The sequence below is a fragment of the Daldinia childiae genome, assembly GCF_008694065.1.
Source record: "Daldinia childiae strain JS-1345 chromosome Unknown Scaffold1, whole genome shotgun sequence".
NCBI classification, from domain to species: Eukaryota; Fungi; Ascomycota; class Sordariomycetes; order Xylariales; family Hypoxylaceae; genus Daldinia; species Daldinia childiae.
In genome coordinates this window covers 694,784-716,533 of record NW_022984642.1, presented here as the reverse complement: position 1 = coordinate 716,533, position 21,750 = coordinate 694,784, and the positions used below count along the sequence as shown (strand labels likewise).

At 46.7% G+C, this 21,750-nt stretch overlaps 4 protein-coding genes across 4 annotated transcripts; 1 reads left to right on the top strand and 3 right to left on the bottom strand.

Moving 5' to 3' along the window:
* Nucleotides 1-973: 973 nt before the first annotated feature.
* Nucleotides 974-3,202, top strand: GL218_00168 (putative 6-phosphofructo-2-kinase PB17E12.14c; the record flags this gene model as incomplete). The annotated part of the gene is made up of 3 exons (XM_033576579.1): nucleotides 974-1,401; nucleotides 1,456-2,287; nucleotides 2,345-3,202. 3 exons carry the CDS (start codon nucleotides 974-976, stop codon nucleotides 3,200-3,202), a joined length of 2,118 nt encoding a protein of 705 aa, XP_033442003.1.
* A 1,617-nt stretch (nucleotides 3,203-4,819) lies between these two features.
* GL218_00167 (uncharacterized protein) lies at nucleotides 4,820-6,355 on the bottom strand (the record flags this gene model as incomplete). The annotated part of the gene is made up of 1 exon (XM_033576578.1): nucleotides 4,820-6,355. One exon carries the CDS (start codon nucleotides 6,353-6,355, stop codon nucleotides 4,820-4,822), a length of 1,536 nt encoding a protein of 511 aa, XP_033441998.1.
* A 1,241-nt stretch (nucleotides 6,356-7,596) lies between these two features.
* Nucleotides 7,597-9,362, bottom strand: GL218_00166 (putative sexual development activator protein; the record flags this gene model as incomplete). Its single annotated transcript, XM_033576577.1, has 3 exons — nucleotides 7,597-8,960; nucleotides 9,028-9,184; nucleotides 9,348-9,362. 3 exons carry the CDS (start codon nucleotides 9,360-9,362, stop codon nucleotides 7,597-7,599), a joined length of 1,536 nt encoding a protein of 511 aa, XP_033441999.1.
* A 9,479-nt stretch (nucleotides 9,363-18,841) lies between these two features.
* Nucleotides 18,842-19,834, bottom strand: GL218_00164 (uncharacterized protein; the record flags this gene model as incomplete). Its single annotated transcript, XM_033576576.1, has 3 exons — nucleotides 18,842-19,137; nucleotides 19,206-19,354; nucleotides 19,413-19,834. 3 exons carry the CDS (start codon nucleotides 19,832-19,834, stop codon nucleotides 18,842-18,844), a joined length of 867 nt encoding a protein of 288 aa, XP_033442014.1.
* Nucleotides 19,835-21,750: the final 1,916 nt, after the last annotated feature.

Genomic DNA, 21,750 nt, shown 5'->3' with positions numbered 1-21,750 from the left:
TGGCATATTCATACGTGTATTGGGTACGACCTGCAGTTTTCTCTATCGGACCTGTTTGGGGAATGACGTGAGGCGACTGATACGAATATTCTACACGTATAAAATTTTATTTTTCGCAGTACCGAAAATCATTAAGCGACCTGTTAGTGCAGTGCCAAAAAACCGACAATACGGGTAGGACGGTCAGAAGCTTCTGTCAATTGACAAGCCCAGCGTCCTATTTGGGGCATTTTTGGGGGGGTGTGCAGCAATCTACTGCATCATTACACTTTGTTCCAGCACTACCTTACTTTCTAGACTGATCCGATTCGCCGATCTCGCAGCCTCCCACCCTCCTTTCCCCTATATTGGACGGTACTGTATCTCTTGGTACTGTATTGTTCTGCGCTAGCAATCTACGCTAAAAAACCTTAAACCAGCTAAGGTTAAGACCCTGAAAAGTCCGGAAACAAGACACCTGGAAGATTGGAAACTATGACACCCCGTCTTCACGTAAAGGGAACTGGCCCTCTGGAAGTTGTTGTGCCGTTTGACTGCAGCAATTCTACGGCGCACCAATATTCTCTTGGCTCACAAGGTACGTTTTCAATACCTTTGAAAAGGCACATATGCTTTTTTCTTGATTACATTCAATATTTCCCAAACCTTTAGTGCAAGTACCCAATTCTTTTTTTTCTTCTTCTTTTTTCTTCTACATGGTCATCACCAGTCCTAACCTAAACAACACACGTAAAGCACCTGTCACATCATCCCACCTCAGATTCCTTTTTAATCCCTGTTACTGCAAGATTGCATAAATAGCACCGCTGCTGCATTTCCCTTGCCTAGACTTGGCGTTCCAAACTCGGCGCCCCGATAATCGGTTGCATTTGTTGCAATTACTAAATTAATAATCTTTTTTTCTTCTCCTTTAGATCGCAAACCTACACGCAGACCATCACAATCACAACAATCATCGCTTGCTCGAGCGGCGATGAACAATCAACACCAACGTCAATCTGCGATCCCTAGATCTATACCTACACCACCGGAGCAAAACATTGCGACCGAGTCCAATCCTCCCACCACAAGCTTTGACGCCGCCCTGGCTACTATTTCGAGAGATGGCGCGTCTGCATCACCACCAACTCCCACTTCCCTGAATGGTGACGGTGTCGTACCATCCCATAAGAGCACACCTATCTATCATGGACTCGCGCCACCTACGCTCCATAACCTTCCTCATGTTAGTCTCGGCCCAGTTGCGCATCCCTCTGCGCATCCCTCGTCCCTGGCTAGTGCGCTCAGAGCCCTGAATGAGGGGCCTTGCGGAGGCGGCTTTCGCGATTTCCCTGCGCCTTCGTCTAACGATTCTCCTTACACAAAGAGTATTTCGTCTACTGCTCCGGCATCGCCTCGAATGTAAGTTTCATGCTATTCTATTTTGAATGCTCTAATACTGACTACTTGGGATAGTCCACCCCTGCGACAGAACTCGGGTTCCCAAACACCTCGCGTACGACCCCATGCGACAACCCTCAGTATTCCTGGTATGACCCGATCTCTTGTATCGCCTGATGGAAAAATTGCCGATCGAGATGTCGCCGCGAAACTTGTCATCATTATGGTTGGTCTCCCGGCTAGGGGAAAATCGTACATCACGAAGAAGCTTCGGAGGTATCTCTCTTGGCAACAACACAACACTCGGATCTTCAATGTCGGAAACCGAAGACGTGTCGCCGCTGTAAGTTCGCCAACCATGCATCGTAAAGATAGTTCCATGGATATGCCAACTCCTACAACGACGATTTTGGTTAACGGTGCTCAGCCACCAACTGATTCCCCGGCTCGGAAAAGGTCGTCGCCTCAGGATCGGGATCAGGATGACCCCGCCCCAACGCCCATGGACCAATCCGCTAAATTTTTCGACCCCCACAACGAGCAAGCGTCGAAATTGAGGGAGGAAATCGCCATTGACACATTAAATGAGCTACTAGATTACTTGATCAGTGGCGGAGGCTCGGTTGGAATTCTCGATGCTACAAACAGCACGATTCACCGCAGACAGACACTTTTCGACCATGTCAAAGCCAGAGAACCTCAACTAGGTATTCTCTTTATTGAGAGCGTCTGCAAGAATCCTCAACTCCTGGAGGCCAACATGCGCCTAAAGCTCTCCGGCCCTGATTATAAGGACAAAGATCCTGTCAAGTCATTGGCAGATTTCAAGGAGCGCGTAAAGGCATACGAAAAAGCATATGTCCCCTTAGGAGATTATGAAGAAGAGCATGAGATGCAATACATCAAGGTAAGGAGAGAAAAAGCGTATCATATCATATCTAACGTATACTAATTCTGGGTGCAGATGACAGATGTTGGCAAGAAACTTACACACTTCGGATTGGGTGGGTTCCTCAGCAGTGGCATTGCTAATTATCTATCTTCCTTTAATTTGTCGCCGAGACAAATATGGATCACTCGCCATGGCCAATCTGCGGATAACAAACTGGGCAAGATTGGTGGCAATTCCGAACTGACTGACCGCGGACACTATTATAGCCAATGTCTGTATAGATTCGTCACAAAGAAGCGCAGTGAATGGTTGGTAGAGCAGAAGGACAAGGTTGCTCAAGCATCATTCCCTCCTCTACCTGGAGACCAGTCGCCGCCTTACCCCGACCTGAACCGCGAGCTCGAAGAGAAGAATTTCTGTGTGTGGACATCGATGTTGACACGTAGCATACAGACGGCTGAGTACTTCGAAGCAGACGAAGATTATGACGTCAAAAACTGGGAAATGCTCAACGAGCTCAATGCTGGAAAGTTTGAGGGCTTGACATACGAGGAAATCGCCCGCACTCACACGGATGAGTACAAGAAACGTAAAATGGACAAGCTCCAGTACGTCTACCCCGGTGTTGGCGGTGAAGGCTATCTCCAGGTCATCAGTCGTCTTCGGGATATGGTGCGAGAGATCGAGCGAATCAAGGACCACATCATGATCATCGGGCACCGTTCCGTCTGTCGTGTTCTAATGGCGTACTTCATGGACCTCACCAGAGACGACATCGCAGATCTGGATATGCCCCTGGGTATGCTCTACGCTATCGAGCCCAAGCCGTACGGCATCGAGTTCCACGCGTACAAGTACAACGAGGAACAGGGATGGTTCGACGAAGTTCCTAACTATAGACCCTCGAGAACGGTCGACCGCAGCGCCTAAGGGAACTACAAGCCTTTTTTTTTCATACATTTTTTCCACTCATCATCATTACTGTAACACTATTTTTATTACTACATCATTCAGGCAAAGACGGCAATGATACCAAGAGAACCGGCGGGGCATATTCTCAGAGCGCGCCCGCTTTTCAAATTTTTTGGTTGTCCTTTTTTTTTCCCTTTATTATTTTCGAGGCGAGTTTCCATACGAAACAGAATCCGGGTTGCATGCTTTAGGAGTTCGGACGGAGGGTTGCGGCAAAGCAAAGGAAGGGGAGAGGGTTAACGGACATGGATGGGACAGGATTCCTCGGCCGCGGCAAGAGGGGCGGGCTCGACGGCTTTTGTTTTAACTACTCCTCCCATCATTTCTCCGTCTCCATGCCGAGTCTATGATATATGCTCACGGCATGGCATGGCACGCACCTTCGTAATCTAGTTGGCGAGCATTAGCCCCGGATAGACCTACTATATACCTAGTTAGGTCGGGTACCTCGTTACTATATGTAGATTTTCGCTCGGAATAGAGCTTATCAACTACACATGCTTTGGCCATGTCTTGGTGATTTATGTATGTTTATAGAGTCGTGAGAAAATATCATGTATTATTACATATTAAGAAGCTATCATTTGATTAGGCAAACCTCGAACCAATACCAATACAAGAATATTACAATAGTTATCAATTACACAAACCACAATCGATACAAGGCACTGACTGACTGACATACAAATCCGCAACAGTATTAATACTATAGACACAATTCTTTATTCAAGTGGTCTCTTACAATACAAGTAAGTAAGTAGGCACACAAGGTATGCTAAACTAAAGTTTATCAACAACTCAACTCAACTCAACTCAACTCTCGTTCCTGAAGAGTAATTTATTTCATTCCGTAATCGTCATCACAGCCATAAGAGCTGGTTCCATTCCAAAAAAGAAAAGTATAGAAAAACCGCCCTAATATTATTACAAGTTTTTTTTTCTCTTCTTCTGCAATCCGTACCGTTGATTGATTGATTGATTGATTGATTGATCGCATCGTACTAAAAGCCAAAAACAGGTCGAAAGTCGGGGGAACACTAAACAAGGTAGTTGTTTGGTTAGATGCTCATATCCTAACGTTTTTTTACGCCCGTCGCCTGAAGTGAAGTTTTTTTTTTCTTTTTCTTTTCTGTTCTGTTCTGTTTCACACGAATTGCCGCGTTAATGCAATGCAGTGCCATGCCGAATAAATAGCAAGAGCAAGCCGATCTCGTTCGCAAAGTGGTATATCCATCGTCAATTTTTTCCATTCGAGTCCCGGTACGTTGGGGGTATGTTGGAAGAATCAGGAGGGGAAATCAAGAAGGAAAAGGTCGTAAATCTTCGTAACCAGGAGTATTTTTTTCGTCATCATGAGCAAGGAAAAAAGAACAAGGAAAAAAAAAAGAATCATATAATCCGCCCGGAATAGGAATTAAACGCCGCGATTTCCCAAAAATGGTTCTGTGATCGCTTTTGTTGCTCTTTCGTATCAGTCATAATAATCATCATACAACGGATCCAGAAAAGTCGTCAAATCGTCGTGGTGTCCGTTTCAACTCTGCCGCTTGGTCAGTTGTTATGAGAACGAACCCCTTATAGCGCCTCTCCATAAAAGCAGTTTGCTCCCATATTCTCGTCTTGGTGGTAGTAGATACGGGGCTTGTGGTAGCTGTACTGGTCTGGGATACGCGGGACCATAGGAATGCCACGATTTGCATCGGGTACGACGCTTAGAGGCGGCAGCTCTCGTGATCGTGGAGGGAATATATCCATCTCGTCTTGTCGGACGTCTATGTCCATAGACGAGCGGTCCCCAAGAACTTCCCAGTTTTCAGATTCTGTTGATGAAGTCCGCGATCGCAGAGACGACGACTTGCCACGCTTTCGCAGTCTACTGCCGTCTCGGCTGCTATTGGAGAGAGATCTACGCGGGTGCTGGTGCTCAATCCGCTCGATTCGCTCAACCCGCCTGCTAACCATATCTCGAGATACTGGTACTAGTACTGGTACTGGTACCGGTGCCGGTGCTGGAGACGACGATCGCATGCGCACGGTTATCTCCTTCAAGTATGACGTACCACGAGTAGAAATCGTAGGCGACGGCGGGAGCTGGAGAAAGCTATCTGACGACTGTAGATCCTTAATCGGGGACGGCATCTTGCGTAACTTCTTTGCTACCCTCTTAAGCGGTTCGACAAAAGATGACGACGTAGACGTTCCTGGTGCCTCGACGCTTGCTGGGTCTTCCGTATCTAATCTGCTGCGTTTGCGGCTACGGAGAGTAGGACGACGAATATCATAGGCACCTGGTATATGCATCGGCTCGTCCTCCGGCTCTGGTGTTTCCATTCTACGTCCTTGAAAGCTTGCCCTTAACGGCGAGCCAGGCAACCTAGCCGCCCTGAAAATATTGGTGGCGTCTATGGAAGAGGTACGCGGAGGAGGTTGCGGGGAGCAAGGTCCGGAGCCTGGTATCGAAGGCATCGGTGGCGTAGAATAGCGGTCACGACTACGGCTTCCTGGAGCAGCGTGGCGGGTGGAGTGTATGGCATGAGATTGAAAGAAGCCGCTCGCCATTAGTTGGTTGTATGATTCTAAGACATCTTCCCGTGATGGGCGGGTAGCACCGTTACCCAAGTTGGGCAGATGCGGGAGGTTGTACATCTCAGAGTGGGATTTAGCAGCTCGAAGATGTTCCGGTTGCGGTGCTGGAGGGGTTTGACGCTGAAGTGGTTCTTGAAGGCTTTTATGTTTCCTCACTTGTTCCATCTTGTGCGTACTACCACTGCTCCGAGAAGAAGAAGACGACGAAGAGGTCCATCCCAAGGCATCTCGAACTCGGCCAAAGAAGCCCGTCGATTTCCTATGAGTGATGATGTGGTCTTGTAGCTTGGCTCTCGGAGACATGCTACTCTCGGAGAACGGCCGGCGTGTCTTGCGTGCATCTCGTTGGAATATTGAAGACTCAGCGTAGAACTGCTTTTCGTACTCTTTGAGCTGACCAGGCTCGAGGAATTGTTTGGGTGGTGCAGCGCTGACTCGATCGTTCATAGAACCCTCGACGAAACGTGAAGTAGGTGGGCGAGAGCCGCCATTCTGTGTTGAGGGCCTAGAAGTATCGAAGGCCATAATGGCGACGACTATGATGAGTGCTTCGAGAAGGCAAGTCTGGCGGCTAAAGGAATCATTAGAAAAGAGTTATGAAAAAAAAAAAAAAAAGAATTGAACCCTAAGTTGGGATAGAGTGTATGTTTACATTGTAAGCTGCAGCCAATCCGTTGCTACCCCAGTTGGAATTACCGGTGGGTCGGGGGGCAACCGACTGCTCACATGCAAGCTAGGGCTAATTACCCGCCAACAAATCTTACCTATTTTATGTTAGTTAAATGAAGCTAGTAAAAACATTAACCTAACTGGGAATGTACATGAAACTACCCGTTACTATGAGGTGAACTAATACTCCTAATTGAGAATCAATTACCGTAACCGAATTGAAGGACCATCATGTGAAAAAAAACCCTTTCGAGCGAGGAAAAGATTTTGTAACCGCTTAGGGAAGAATCGTGAAGTTCAACAAAGTTTAATAGAAAGGCTGCAGTTTATGTACTCTGGCGGCTAGGTGCGATATGGGGAGGTTGGATCCCCCAGAGCTCCAGCAAACTCGAGGTTCCGTAAAATGAAATTCTTTGGTACGAATGCAATGGCCAGTTTGCTAGTTTGCCAGTTCACGCTAAATGCATATTTGGTCGTATTTGTTGATCATGACAACCGAACTCGAACTATGATGATGATTCATACATTTTATTTGTCCATATATGTACAAAAGCACCGCTGTACTCACTAGAATCCCTCGCACTAACACATGAAAAATTGGATGATGATTCCAGCCTAATAATAACGGTTATTGTGACATCGCCAACCGCCAACTGCCAACTCATCGGGGTATGCTCTACAGTCATTGCTGCGCCTTCGGTGAACCAACCCCAGCCGTTCAGCACCGCCTTGTAACCTTCTGCCTTTGTATATGCAGAAATATTGCAATCATAGTAATTTCTAAGCAGTCCGATGATATAAGTGTTTGTATGTGAAAAGAAAAAATGCGTCAACATCGCAAGACATCCCAGCAGATGAAAGCCTGATATGCTAAAATGATGTACGTAATGCAAATGAGTGGTAAGGTAAAAATGAACAATAAAAAATATGGTGGGAACATAAGAATAAAAAGTGCTGCCATCAATCAAGTACAGCCCCCTACAGTATATACAAAAAGCAAACTGCAAAAGTCATGGGCGCCGCTCAACACCCAACGCCAATGCAGACCGTTGATGTTGTCAGTAAAAAAAGGAACATCCGTAAATATGCTATAATCGTTACGCGATGGAATCGGGGAATGCGGCTGGCCGCTGCGAGCCATCAGCCCGTCTATAAAACGGAACTCCAGGATAGTCTATCGAAGGACGATCGCCGTTGACGTTACGACCCTGTTGGGAATTAGATGTGAGCTCATCGATTGAGCGCTTCACAGGTCGAGATTCGATCTGCGGGTACATCGGTCTAGGAAGTGCCGATATTGAGCCGGAACGATCGGGATAATAATTTGGAGACATTTTCGGGCTTGCGATTATAGCAGAAAGTGGAGGCATAGGCCCGACGGAAGAGGAGGTAGGCGGCCGAGCAGGTGCTCGGGATAGTGGATACGGAGCCGTTGGTTTGGCCGAGATTGTCGAGTAACTAGATGAAGATCTTCTCCTAAGATCTGGATCACTAACAGGGGATTCATAATGGGGATAGCCCGGAGGTGCATAACTAGGTGACGGCGGCGGCGGTGGGAAGTTATTGCTCTGAGGGAATATCGATGCCGCAGGAGACACAGGAGTCGATTGGCTAGAAGATGGTGCAGGTCCGTAAGGCTGAGCGAATCCTGTATTTCCACCATGTCCGAAATTGAGCATAGTCGAAGGAGCTTGGCTATTTTGATATAATGGTGGTGGAGGGCCATATTCTGCATTCGAAGGGCGCCGCGGGTGCTCCGGTGCATATGAGGCACGATCCATACTCGAGTTACTCATAGACCGAGCACGATAGGCTTCGGGAGTCTGTGTTCTATGTCTCTGACGTCGAGCGTACTCCTCTTCCGCATTATTGTCATATTCGCTAGCTGCAGATGCCTTGGTGTCGCGACGTCTCATGCGAACATCTCGACGGATACGGACTCGGCAACCTTGCTCGGCAACCGTACGGCTCAGTGAGGTACTCTCGGTTAATCCGGGAAACTTCTTCGCACTATAGACAATAAAGTCTGATGACCTGAGATCCATTCGGTGGTTGGCATTTCCTGCACTAAGATCTGACATCCCATCATCGTGATCTGGAAGGGGCGCATCTCGGTCCTGGTCTTGCTCCTCTTTAATCAACTCGTACAAACTAAACACCAAGCGATAACGTCCTTCGTGGCGAACTGAAAGATCCGGGAATAAAAAGTATCCAGCTGGGTCGGGTCGGTCGAGATAACAGCATCCTGATACTGGGAATCCGGTAAGTACGGGAGGCGATGTGGCTGCCGGGGTTTGCACCCTGCCGTGGGCCATGGGGCGGGCATGCTCAAGTGAGGCGTAACAGAAGAAATCGACATTGTAGTCGAACGTGATATCCCTGGCACCTTCGAAATGCTCTCCTTCAAAGACCCTCAGGGTCACAACAGGCGGCGGATCGACTGGCCGACGGTCGGCAGAAGCTGTTTCTTGGTTAGTCACATTTGAGACTCGGTATTGGTCAGAAACATTGTGAGTGGCTTTCCATACACTTGGGTCCGGAACCACATGCTCTCGCACGTTCGGGCTGCTGCAGAACGTCCAATTGGTACCATAAATGTCTACCACCCCTCGTAATGCGCTGTTCGCGAGCGAACATTTTCGGTTCTGCCTGGGGGATAATGACATTCACCAGATTTGACTCGGGCTATATCATGATTAAATTAGTATGCAATAATCACGATAATGCGCCGACGTCTGATAATCGTTCGAAAAGGTATTCAAAACGGGGACCAATCGCACGGCATCGCGACAAGACTGAGTTGTACTGCCAGAAAATGTTTTGGGGTTCGACTATGATTGCGACATACCTGAATGGGAAGCATTGTGGACATTCTACTTTAGAAAGAAAGAAAAATAACGTATGTAATGATATGGGGAATTTGATGTATTCCCAAAACTAAATCCTACCAGCAAATCCCACGGTCCCAGAAGCTCGGTCCTTCAGGTGAATCAGGATCAGAACCAGACGAGCGGAATTAGGTTTAACTTGGTCGCGGGCATAAATGAAAAAAACTGGCAGACGAAATAGATAAAAAAAGGAATCCGTCAAACTGGGTCGAGGGCGAAGTTTGTTTAGTAGGGAACCCAATACACTGGCTTCTAGCGCGAGGCAACTCGAGGACGGTGCGAACGGTCGGAACGATGACGGTAGAGATTTAAAGCAGATGTGACCTGGAGTCTTTAGCAGTTGCTCCCTGGAACTTTTCCTCGCTGCCTTGATTTCTTGATTCGTGAGTGGCCGGGATCGACTCAGTTCGACGGTCAGAAGTATCTTTGATTCTGGCCGACGACGAGGCCCACAAACAAGAAGCAGACCGTTGCTGGCGAGTTTGTCGTCCGAGTCGTCAGAATGATGGGATGGAAAGTTTGATGTGTGAGAAAAGAGAGGGAAGAGAAGAGCCGGCCCGGGCGCCCAGAGAAGGGGAGAAGCCAGTTGTGTGGATGCTGAGAGTGGGTTAGTTTGGGACGTGGGAGCCTATGGTAACGCTTGAGAGGGCATTTGGCAGATTGGGCGATAGCACGAGTGCAAGGGACATGGGATTGGCCCGAGCGAAATCAACCGGGGGGGTTAGTTAGTACGGGGAGGCACGGGGGGAAGCAGGTAGACTAGGGTGGAGATGATTGCATCGGGTTCCCTACCTGTGGGTCGAGTTTCACCAATGAGATATAGTATCCTCCCACCTCAAGTGGATTTTAAGCTCCACTACAATACCCACTATCCTTCTATCGCCTGTCCCTGTCTGAGAAGTCATGTCCACACTGTAACCGTTAAGCAGGTTAAGCAGCACCCGTCCCAGAACTCCCAAGGACAGGGGTGCCCTGGAACATTCTGACCAAGCGGCTTGTATAAGAATGGAAGGTCCTCCACTCAATTTCAACCCGGCAGCAAATCCCCGAATGGATTTATTCAACGAAGCCAAGAACCTCAGGTTAAGCCAGTTACCGTCTCCTTGGACCGGAGACGGTGTAAATATATGATTTCTCGTACTGTGTAAAATTTACATATTACTTATTACATACCTGTGTAGACGTGCAGGTTCCGCGGCGATGCAGTGTATAAACCGGTGGAGTCGCAGCGCCGCAGCAACGCAACCGGCCAACCAGCGGGTCTACCACGAGCCAGGATTTTCCATCGTCTGAAGTTTTTTAGAACGGTTCGCGTTTTAAAAGAGGCCATGTCTTGCAAAAATTTTCGGCCACTTCAGAAGAGGCGCCAAAATAACGGACCTACCTAGTTCCCCCATTCCCGTAACCGCGGGTAGAGCCGACATTTGCAGTACATGCGTGGAGCACTAAACAGCAGATCAGGCCCTTAGGCGATGCCAAATACCATGTTCCCGCCCGCTAGCGCATACATACCTAGGTATGTACTATGTATGAGGTAGGTTAGGTACAATACATAGACGCGTGCTTCGCATCTACTCGAGGACAAGTTCGAGTTTTATCCGCACAAACAGTTGTAATGGAATGTCTAATCGTTTGCTTACGGTGGATGTATTCAAACGGAATAAAAAGAAAAATCCCGGCTATTGGCAATTTTTTATATAGCACTACGACTGAATAGGAAAAAGAGAAGGCATTTGATGAAACATCATTTTCTTACTTTTTTAAGACTCAATTTTTCGCAATCAGTAGGTGGTGTTTAGCGATCCTCCTCATGCTTGTTTGGAGACTAAGTTGTGGCCGAAATGATAAGTCCGACAGATTGTTTAAACCCATTATTTAGAACCAACATTGGTTCATTCTTGTATGTACGTGTACATATAGGTATACCTTAGGTTAGGTACCTAATTACCTAAGTGCTTAATTTCGTATATGCCCCTCGCACCAACAGCAGATGTTTAAATAGCCTCTATCCCTCATTTGTATTAGTTATATTCTTTTCTGGAATCGTGGATCGCAAAATATATTAGATGTAATATACCTGGATATCATGCATGAAATCAGTGGCATTACCACATGGGCTTCGACGCATTGCGGGTAGAACCCGAATATTCTTATCTTTTCGCCGAAATCTTTATCTTGTTATAGTTAACTATGATATTTGTATTTCCTATATTCTTAATAAGACCGAGGGAATGACGTTAAATAATCCTTTGTTCCAAATATGGAACTCTTTGCTCCAAACTTGCATACCGAGCTTACTCTGTATTGTACATTAGGTAGTTATTATAGTGTGCAATTTTTACGCTAATGTCTACTAATAATAAGGGCGGTTTGCTACGAGCAGTACGTACCGGAGGCTAAGGTTAAATGCCGTTTAGTGTTATTTTAAGTGGCTTGTTCTTAAAAGTAGCGAATAATGATACTAAAATAGGCTTAAGTCGTCCCTCTTTAAACGCTGTGCCGTTAAAAGCTTCAAAGTTCTTACCGAGATCATATTCTGTCCCCATTAAGGGTAAATGACAAGATGTCAATCGACAACGTTCCTACCGAGAATAAAATTTGGTTCCATTCACAAGCTCGCTAGAGACAGATAATAGTATCGACCTTTATAAGTTATATAATCGTGGATATTTCCACTACAGTGACCATTCACAGCACTTGCAATAATTTACGGACCCAGACACCCGGGATACCAATCATTATCCACTTCGACCCCCATCGGCGCAAACGTGCTTAAGACCGAAGATCAGAAACGAGGATTGAGTGGATCTATATCATCTGATACGTCAATTGGCCTATGCGCTGCATACATCCATACCTCTCCATGGCTCCATGGAGTCAAGAATTTAAGATTTCCACGGGCGTTGGAACCGAGACTTATTACGCAAAGTTCCCACGTCCACGTCCACGTTGACATTGACAAGCGGCACCTAGAAATAAACTCGGCACCACAATTCGCCTGGTGTCAAAAATGAAATGACGTGCTGCCCCGTTCCCGGTTCCTTTACTACCCTACTACCTACGTACGGTCATTACCTAACGTAGGTAAGTAAGGTTTAACTATTGTCGAAGTCGGGTTAGCGATTCTCAAGCCCAGGACGGGTCAAAAGTCCACTTCTCAACTTATTAGGATAGGCTCGTCTTAGTCTTGGGGGTTAGTTGGGAACCGAAGCTACGTCTAACATGGTGATAGGTCATATATAAGTCATTGCATGGCACAAGTACGGCCGAAACCCTGTCGGCCCTTTGCTCTGGGAATACCATAGGTACTGACTCGACAGGTACCTATTCCCAATTAGTGGTCCTGTGAAAGTACGTGGTACTATTCATGGTCCATTATTCTTCACCAATGTGTAATAACACAGCCTACCCCTACATAAAGGAACCCGAGCTAACGGCACCGGTTGCCCCAAGGAATGTATAACGTTTACAAGGGTCTTTAGTTCGTTGGACAACAGCGACTTGCTTCTCGATGACTAGGACAAAAAAAGAATGACTATTTTAGCAAATTAAAACCACCAACGTCCAAGCAATACCTAACCTACCTGCCTAACGTTCCAAGCTGAATTATCTCATACCAGTATCCCAACCCGCCACCCCTAATAAACTACCTAAGGCATATTCACTTCCAGTCCACGTGTATGTCTTGTAACATCGTTTACACTTTCCTTGCCTCGCGCGCGCGCGCGTAGCCAAGCCAGTGGCCAGCCGCGGGGTCGTCTACCGCATACGTGTCGAATAGGTTTATGACGCGGTTATTGACACCAACTCCCGCCATCATTCATGATATGTTATTAGTGATAGTGTCATGGTAAGTTAGTAGAGCGGTCTAGAAGCACGTTTTAATATTGCGAGTCACTTTACAACGACATCATGAGAACTTTAACTCTATATTCCCGAATTCCCGATGGTGGCTAGGCAATCTGCTATCCGCACTCATGACCGTATCGAATTATTCAAGTACAAACCATCTACCCTCGAGCCTACGTTAAACTATGTGTACCTAGGTATGGATTCGATTTTAGCAGTATGACTCCGAGATGCGTGAAACCTATGCCGGCTGCCCACATAAGGATATTCCATTAAGGAATACGACCGGTATAGTAACCGTGACTAGTAAGTCTTTTGTTGTCTGCCGTGTAGCCTTTTCTCGCGCCATTTTCAAAAGAAACAGAGGCTATTACATAGTAAAGGGGTCATCGATTGTCTTAGCTGTCTTACTTGATAATGAAGGATCCTCCCAATAGTTGTCCGACTAAGGAAATCCACGGCGTAGTTCTTAATACGCCACCGCGTGAGCACTTCACGAGAGAATCGATCTTCGATCTCTCGACGATGCTCGAAATTAGCCTAAGAAACAATGTGGTGTATCCCGCTTTTGTGAACATAACATATGATTACATACCGAAGCCGGCATCGGTTACGGCACTCCTAATACCAGCTCTGTGTCCAAATCACTCCGTCTGAAGTCCGAGATGCGGCACGGCCGGTTACACTAGATCGATTCCCACGTATACAACAATTACTGCATCCAAGGGTAAACTTCACTTGATTCCAAGGGCAGCAGAATATTCTCAAGATAGGTAGGTAGACGCTTCTAGACAGTACGCACTGAGGTCATCTCCAGCCAGCCACGCCTCGATCCACGCAGGCAAGCAAAGTAAAAGCCAAGAAGAAAGAATTTGCTTTTCGCACCCAACCAAAGGTCGAGACCCCGGTTATCTGCGTCGCTCAAGTTACACGGCCTTCTCAGTAGCCGAAACCAGGTTTGTCACACTGGGCCTGGTGATCAAACAATACTCTTTAATCACCAGAGTTTTTTAGTTTTTTTTTTCTTAAACGGCAAAGCAAACTTGACCGGGAACAGCAACAAGCCTATTTATTTTATGATACGTCGAGTCACAAACGACCAGTGTTCAATCAACCCAAGGTACCTAATCTATACTATGTAGGTATGGAGCTTGTTTGTAGTAAAGGTAAGGTAAAAGCAATAGTGTCATATCATGTCATATTCAGGACACGGGACGCCCTCCCTTCCAAAGCCACCAACACGCGCTATAGCAGGCCTATGAAATATCAAGCGGCTAGCACCCGGTACCGAGAAGCGCACGTATCCGGAATAATTTTCGGTGCTTGACATCCGCATCCCGGGCCCCATACACACACACACACACACACACTCCCTTCCTTACCAGCCCATATTACGGCTCCCCCCTCCTACCACTCCTCCTCCCACCACCAGGTCTGCCCTCTCAGCCTGTCCTACACCCACACCCGCGCCCCTATCCCCCCATCCCATCTTCATCCTCACCCTGTCCCGCAGCCGTCGGCGGTTCTTCCTCCTCTGCCTGTAACTGCTCCTCGACAGCGGGCGCAGCTGCTGCGGCCACTCGAAGACTGGGTCGAGCCAGCGCTCGGGCACGCCCGAGGACGTCGCTCGCCCGTGCCGGCACAGGATGTGCTGCCAGGAGTGGGCGAGCACGCAGACTAGCGTCAGCAGCAGCACCACGCTGACGATGGCCACGGCCATGGCGGTGATGAATGCTTTGGGGAAGTCCTCTGGTACGGGGGTGTCGTTTCCGTCCAGGACCTGCGCATGGCATGGTGTCGTGTAGATGAGGAGGGGGAGGAAGATGGAAGGGATGATGGGGACCAGGGACTCCATCATATTATGATACGTCAGAAATTGGCGGTTTGTCGGCACGAGTGAAATGGGTAATTAGCATTCTCCCCCGATGTTTAGGACGCCAAATTTGGATCCTCAAGCACAAGTGTGCGCAGGATTGAAGATCATCCGAGATGATGATGATAATGACGACGACGATGATGAACTCGTTAACGTCCTGGACATAGATAATTATTAGGTGGTAAGTAACCACTTCGAGTGCAGCATTGCGGGACTACGAGTCACTCATAAAGTAAAGCAACTATTCACACCTATCCCAAACTTAGATGCTTCATAGAATCATCGTTTTTTGTTACTTTGTGTCTTCCCAGCAGCTCTCCTGTCGATCACGGCGGATACGAGGCAGGAAACAGGTTATGGTAAACTCAATCGGATACCAGGGCATGCAACTCGGGATTAGCAAAGGTAAGTTTGAACTTATGCGAGTCTATTTACTCGTTTTCTTTCAACCAAGGATTCCTTGACACCGAGATCTGTGCCTGGTGTCGATGACTCTTTCATCTATGTTTAGAACTTCGCTGCGTCATGGCTGCTCGTATCTTGGGATTGTGATGATAGTAATTGTCGGAGGCATAGTTGATATTTACAATAGGAATATAATGCTACAGAACATATTTTATTATTGGCATAACAACTTAAGAACTCGTATCTAAAGACAGACAAGCAGTGATTTTCACTCCTTAGCTAGGGAGAACAGTTCCGAAGTCTATGAGTTCTATCTAGACCACACCTACCTTGGCTCTCCTCGAAGACTATGCACATTACTAATCGGTAAGCTGGACGGGCATAGCTTTACCTTTAATGGCTAAATATGAGACTACATGTGTAAGAAAGACGCTCGGTTTGGTCAATAAAGAAATATGATGTTGGAAAGGGGATAGATAAGATAATAGAATTATTTCATGAAGAATCGCGTAAAGTGCATTCAATACACCAAACTGTACAGAAAAGGAGAAAAAGAACATTCAAAGAGACAGCGACAATATTCCGTGTATATGTGAATATCAAATTATTTATATCATCTGATTTATTTACTTGAAGCTGTCTAATATCAACCAACGAAAAAAAGAAAAAGAAAAAGAAAATCAATCTGTAAAAAGACAAAAAAGATAATCGCATTTTCCTTGATAAGACGGGGATTCGAACCCCGGCCCCTTTCGGGAGTAGGATTCTCATTGGATGAGAGAAGAGTCAAACTCTTGAATCTACCGCCATAGACCGCTCGGCCATCTTACCATTTCTCGGAAGGTGCAGAGGAGGCTTAGTGCCTCGGTTGAAGTTCTGACTTGGATTTTGCAGCTATATTCTAGTGGCGTTTGGTGGTGCGCAAAAGTTTGACTAGGTGGCCCCGCAGACTGGTGCGGGGCTGCACAATTCTCCGAGTCTGGCCCGATATGCGTTTTCGCTACTTACTCTAGGTACGTTTAGGCCTATTTAATGGCGGTTTCTTCGAGTATGAAACTTACACGTCCTACAGTATTCAAGTAATTCAAGTAGCTACAAACTGAGCGCTATACTATAGTGGACCCATTACGAATAATTTAGCCCAAGTTGGTCTGCTGTATGATTTTTCTAAATTCATATACAGATAAGTATTGCTCTCGGATCTAACTTGGACCCCCTAGAATGGCTGTCATATTTAAGCTCAAGATCTTTGTCCATAAAGATCTGATCCCGATTTCGCCTGTAGAATAAAGTGTGAGACAATCACGAAGCTGATATAAGTATACATAAATTACGAAGCCTTCATTACATCGATAATCGTTTTAGACCTACTATCTCTGTTTATATCATCTTGCTAAAATTAACTTAACGGGTTGGACAGACTCGTATAATATAAAATTGCCATATCATGTAATTTGCTTCTTCCGAGGTAACTCTTAATTAACAATATTTAAAATTATTATCTTTAAAAACCATCCTTTCATCATCAAAGTGTGCTTTGTCGATATAATTCAAGCACTTATGCTCTTCGATAGTAAGATCTAGCTATCACTACCATCCTATGTATCCTTTTAACGTTTAATATGTCCTGTAAACACATCTCTCCACATATTCCCAAAACTTACGTACCTCTTACACGCCTCAACCTACTCCACGCCATCAAACCACACAACCGCACAACTCCGCAAAAACAATCTTCAGCACCGAGAAACCATCCCATCCCATCCCATTGAGGTCCTACACCCACTAACCCCACAATCCTACATACATCCAAGCACATCCAGACCCGCACCACTAAGCGATAGCATAGCCCTAAACGCCGCTAGCCACGAAACCACACCCCACGAGCAACCAAAAATATAACCCATCATAAGGTATCAGACTTCCATGAATCCTGCGGGGATAGCTCAGCTGGGAGAGCGTCAGACTGAAGTCCAACTTCATTCTTAAATCTGAAGGCCGTGCGTTCGATCCGCACTCACCGCAACATTCTCTTTTTGCCCTTCCCCCTCGAAGGGAGGGTGTTTATGAATTCGATCTACACCCAGTCTTTTTTTTTTTTTAGCTTCCCTAATTATACTTTCTATGTAATTAGTTCCGTTAGGGAGCCACTGGATACTATATATATCAAGGATCTGTGCTTCCATGTATATATAATAGGTATGTACCTAGGCATTTCGGCTGTCGTAAGACGGGTCGACAGAGTAAGTGCGATGGCGATACGGTCTTCATATCTACTTCATACCTACGATATCTCCATATGTAATATGCCATATAAAACCACGCCTTGCTATCATCGCACATCCATATTTAGGCTGTAGGTGCTGAGACTTTTCCTATGTTAAGTGGTTTATATCCCGAGCCGGTGTCAGCGTATGACACCGGATATCAGTACTGTCCTTGCTCTAAATGCCACGAAAGAATGGACGTATAGACTTAACCAACCCAGTAGGTTAGAATATATGTCGAGGTGATGATGGGTTGCTATCTCAGGTAGGACATACTTTGGTGGCTTAAGTTTACGGATGTCAATGTGAAGCCTTTTTAGCTCTTAGTGCGATGTTTTCCCAAGTACACACATACAACTATGTGTCCATGAGACTACATATTATTAACCCAGGTATGGGCGCCGTCTTTGAAGGCCCCAGTATTGCATCGCCCCTTTAGGATATTGAATCATATTCATACTATTGCTTAATGTATTATGAACATGTGTGATATAATAGTGTAATAGTATATATATAAGCTAGATATGAAAATAATAGAACCTCTAGCTAAATACTTAGTAGTTATCATATAGACGAGTGAAATGCTTACATGACATAAGACGACACCAAACGACAAGCCAGTTCAATCACGAAACCATTACCTCTAAAATTAACAAAGAACAGCATCTATATCGAACAGCGAAGGGGTATTTATTAATCTCAACTACCATTACGTATTAATAGACAACCAAACCCAACCGCCAGCAACACCTACACACATATTACTTCGAAGGGTATAATGTCTATCCACATCCATCCATCTTCCCAAACTAGCGAAGGGGGGTATATATATCATATCATAACAATTCGCGACCGATCCCGCATCCCAATTAATCCAGGTCGTCACGATTCGTCCGTCATTATAGTCGTAAAGAGTGACAGGCCCAGCCTACCATGGTTGACACCAAGCGAGGTTAGGTGAGAGGTGGTTCCAAAAGCGTATCACATGCACAGAACCGGGAGACCTGCAAGCGACGTTCAACGCTAGCGGTTCATGCTGATACTATGATTCCTTCATCTATGCAGCCTGCTCGCCGACGACGGGTGCCGCGGGGGCGGTAGCCGTCTTCTCGGGGAATTCGCCGGCTTGGTGGACGCGGCCGTATCGGGTGAAGGCGATGTTAAGTCGGCCGTAGTCCCACCTTCGAGAAAGGAAGAGGAAGGCAAATGAGAGGACGGGGATTAGTAGGACGTCCAGAACGCCAAAGAAGATGTATCCGGGGGTCACGCCAATGCGGTTGCCGCCGTCGGATAGACCCCAAGCGATCGGGTACAGGAGCCAGAGGAGGTTGATCCATCCCGCAAGAAGGGTGTCTGCGATATGCGAGTTAGCAATCACTATTTTATCAAGGTATAATTAATCATTTTAGGACATGACTTACGGTCACCGGCAACATTGACGCGCCTGGCGGAAGTTGTGCCGTGGAAGAGGGTGCTGAATGCGAGAAGGACCCATGAGATGGTTCCGAAAGCGTAGAAGCCCCATTTGTAGTTGGAAGTGGTGAAGGCGGAGACAAGGTAAGATATAACCCTACTATTGGTTAGCACATCTTGAAGACCTAGATCCGATATCGTGTAGTTCCACTCACCAGGTCCATGCTAAAGCGACGTTGTAAAGGATAGTCGCCCAAGAGACGCCGCTCAGGAGGCCAAGGGCGATCGTGACGACGGGGAAACTGACGGCCCAGTTGACGTACTCAGCCCAGAAGATCTGGCGTGTCCATGGCTCCGTAGGCTTGTAGTTGGTGACCGGGACAACCTCGTAGGCGAGATCAGAAGCAATGGCGAAGTAAGAGATAGAACCGACAAGGAGAGCAATGGTGAAGAGATAATGGAAGATCTTCTCGCCAGATCGAGCCACGAAGCTAGTAGCGTAGAAGGTAATGAAAGAGACAACGTAGATAGCCGTCACTGCCCATAACCAGTCGCTGCCGTTCACGCTCAGCTCCTCACTACCGCTTGGAGGGTTGATCGAGAGAGCCTCGTTCGCACGATGGAATATGACACCCATGTCGATGGTCTGTTTTGTTAATATCTACCAGGCAAGCCGGGGAGTATTCGAAATAAGAATCTTCACTTTCAAAGTGAGGGAGGTAGAGGAATGTTCTGATATAACCTTTGGATCACGGTAGTTGCTGTGATTCGCTGAGTAGCTTGATGTAGACGAGTTAGAAGACGAAGGGGGGACGAGGCTCATAATATAGGAGACGGCCCTCCTGCGCTCGCATCTAAGATGGAAAGCTGTATAGTTGCATCATCGCGAGGGCCGGAGACCAATAATTGGTGATGAGTCAATATCTTAGAGTGAAGCAATGGGTTAAAGCCGAGATCCGTACGAAGTATTCCGGCTAGACGATCATATGATTGCAAAAATTTTGTACATATGGATGGAAGCTTCCATACAAGCCGGAAGGGTGCGAGAGACGGATCATGGCGGGTTCTAGTGATGCGTTTGTGGCATGGGCTGGATTGGAGTACATGGTTACTCACTCGGAGCTTTGCATAGTCGGAGCCAGGGGCAGAGGCCGATGGAACGAGCGGTAGCAGAGCACACCAAAGAAAGAAGTCGATATGCAATAGCAATAAAGAGCCTTTGTAATGCACGGTTCTCGAGCCAATATGGTTGACGATCCTTCAGCCCTGATGTGGAGAAAACTACCACGAGAACGTGGCAAACTTGGCACTCGCTTCTGCCGGTAACAATATCTGCTTGTCCGTATTGGTAATCATATAGTTACCTATCTATATGTATAGCTAGGAAATAATATTCCTCATGTTCATCTCATAGCGAGGTGGTTAAAGAGAGACGGCTAGAGTAATCTTACAAATACATAGCCCTAGAAGCCCGAGGCAATGGATTATTATTCCCATCGTGGGAAAGGTCATGAGGGCGCAACTAACGCCCGGGTATGTATGGTCAGCAAAGACGGCTCGGTAATGGCGACAAGAAGTCTAACCGACAGACGATGTCAGTGAAGCCAACGAACGACCGACCATTCGAAGGACTTTCACGGCAGCATCGGATGAGCTAACACAAGATGCGCGATTCGAAAATAGTGATAGGTCCCCACCGAATGCTCGACCACGTTCTGTCTATAAGAGGAAATGGGTAACACCAAATAGAGCTAGCATCGTCGAAGCAATGCCGGAGCTTGCAGGGGGGGAAGGGGGGCCTAGCCCTGGCAACCTAGGAGCCTTGAAGCTCCGCACCTCCGATGAAGGCCGGGAAGGCGAAAGCATCGAGGTAGCGAGAGTATCAGTGAAGTGACTGGACAAATGCATAGTGGCGTCGACTTGACGTGACGTGACGTGATTGTAATTAAAGCTTTTTTCCTTTCTTGTGTGTTATTGTTATATGAAGAATGAAATGTTCGATTATATTATCTTACTACCCACCTCCAGCACCACTTAGGCTTCCGAGGCGAGGGGAGTATGTAAACGACAGCGTTAGAGAAGCTCTCATATTTCGATTTACCGATCTCTAAGGCAAGCCAAGACTTCATAGTCTAATAGCTGATAGGTCCTTTAGCTCGTCAAGCCCATCATTACTCTGAGCGTCAAGGCGGAAGGATGTCTTTGGAGGGGAGAGACGAGAAGTTTGGACCATTGAGAGCCTCAATTGCCTGCAGCTCCCTCCCCCCTCAAAAAGCCACCCCCGGCTTTCACGGAAACGCACCAGGGCACCATGGATCGAGATGCAACGCTAGACCAGTCTCAGATGGCGATCGACTGTGCAGGTGTCACGCCACCGAGAGCCACCAGACGAGGTCTTTTTTGTTTTCCTTCGCTGTGGATTTATGTATAGCAATAGCCGGCAGAAGATGATGGAATGACAAGCTTGTTTAAACGACCTTTGATAGATCGGACCACGTAGAACAATTTGTTACCCATTTTGTAACCATATTGATATTATGTCAAGTGGATTAT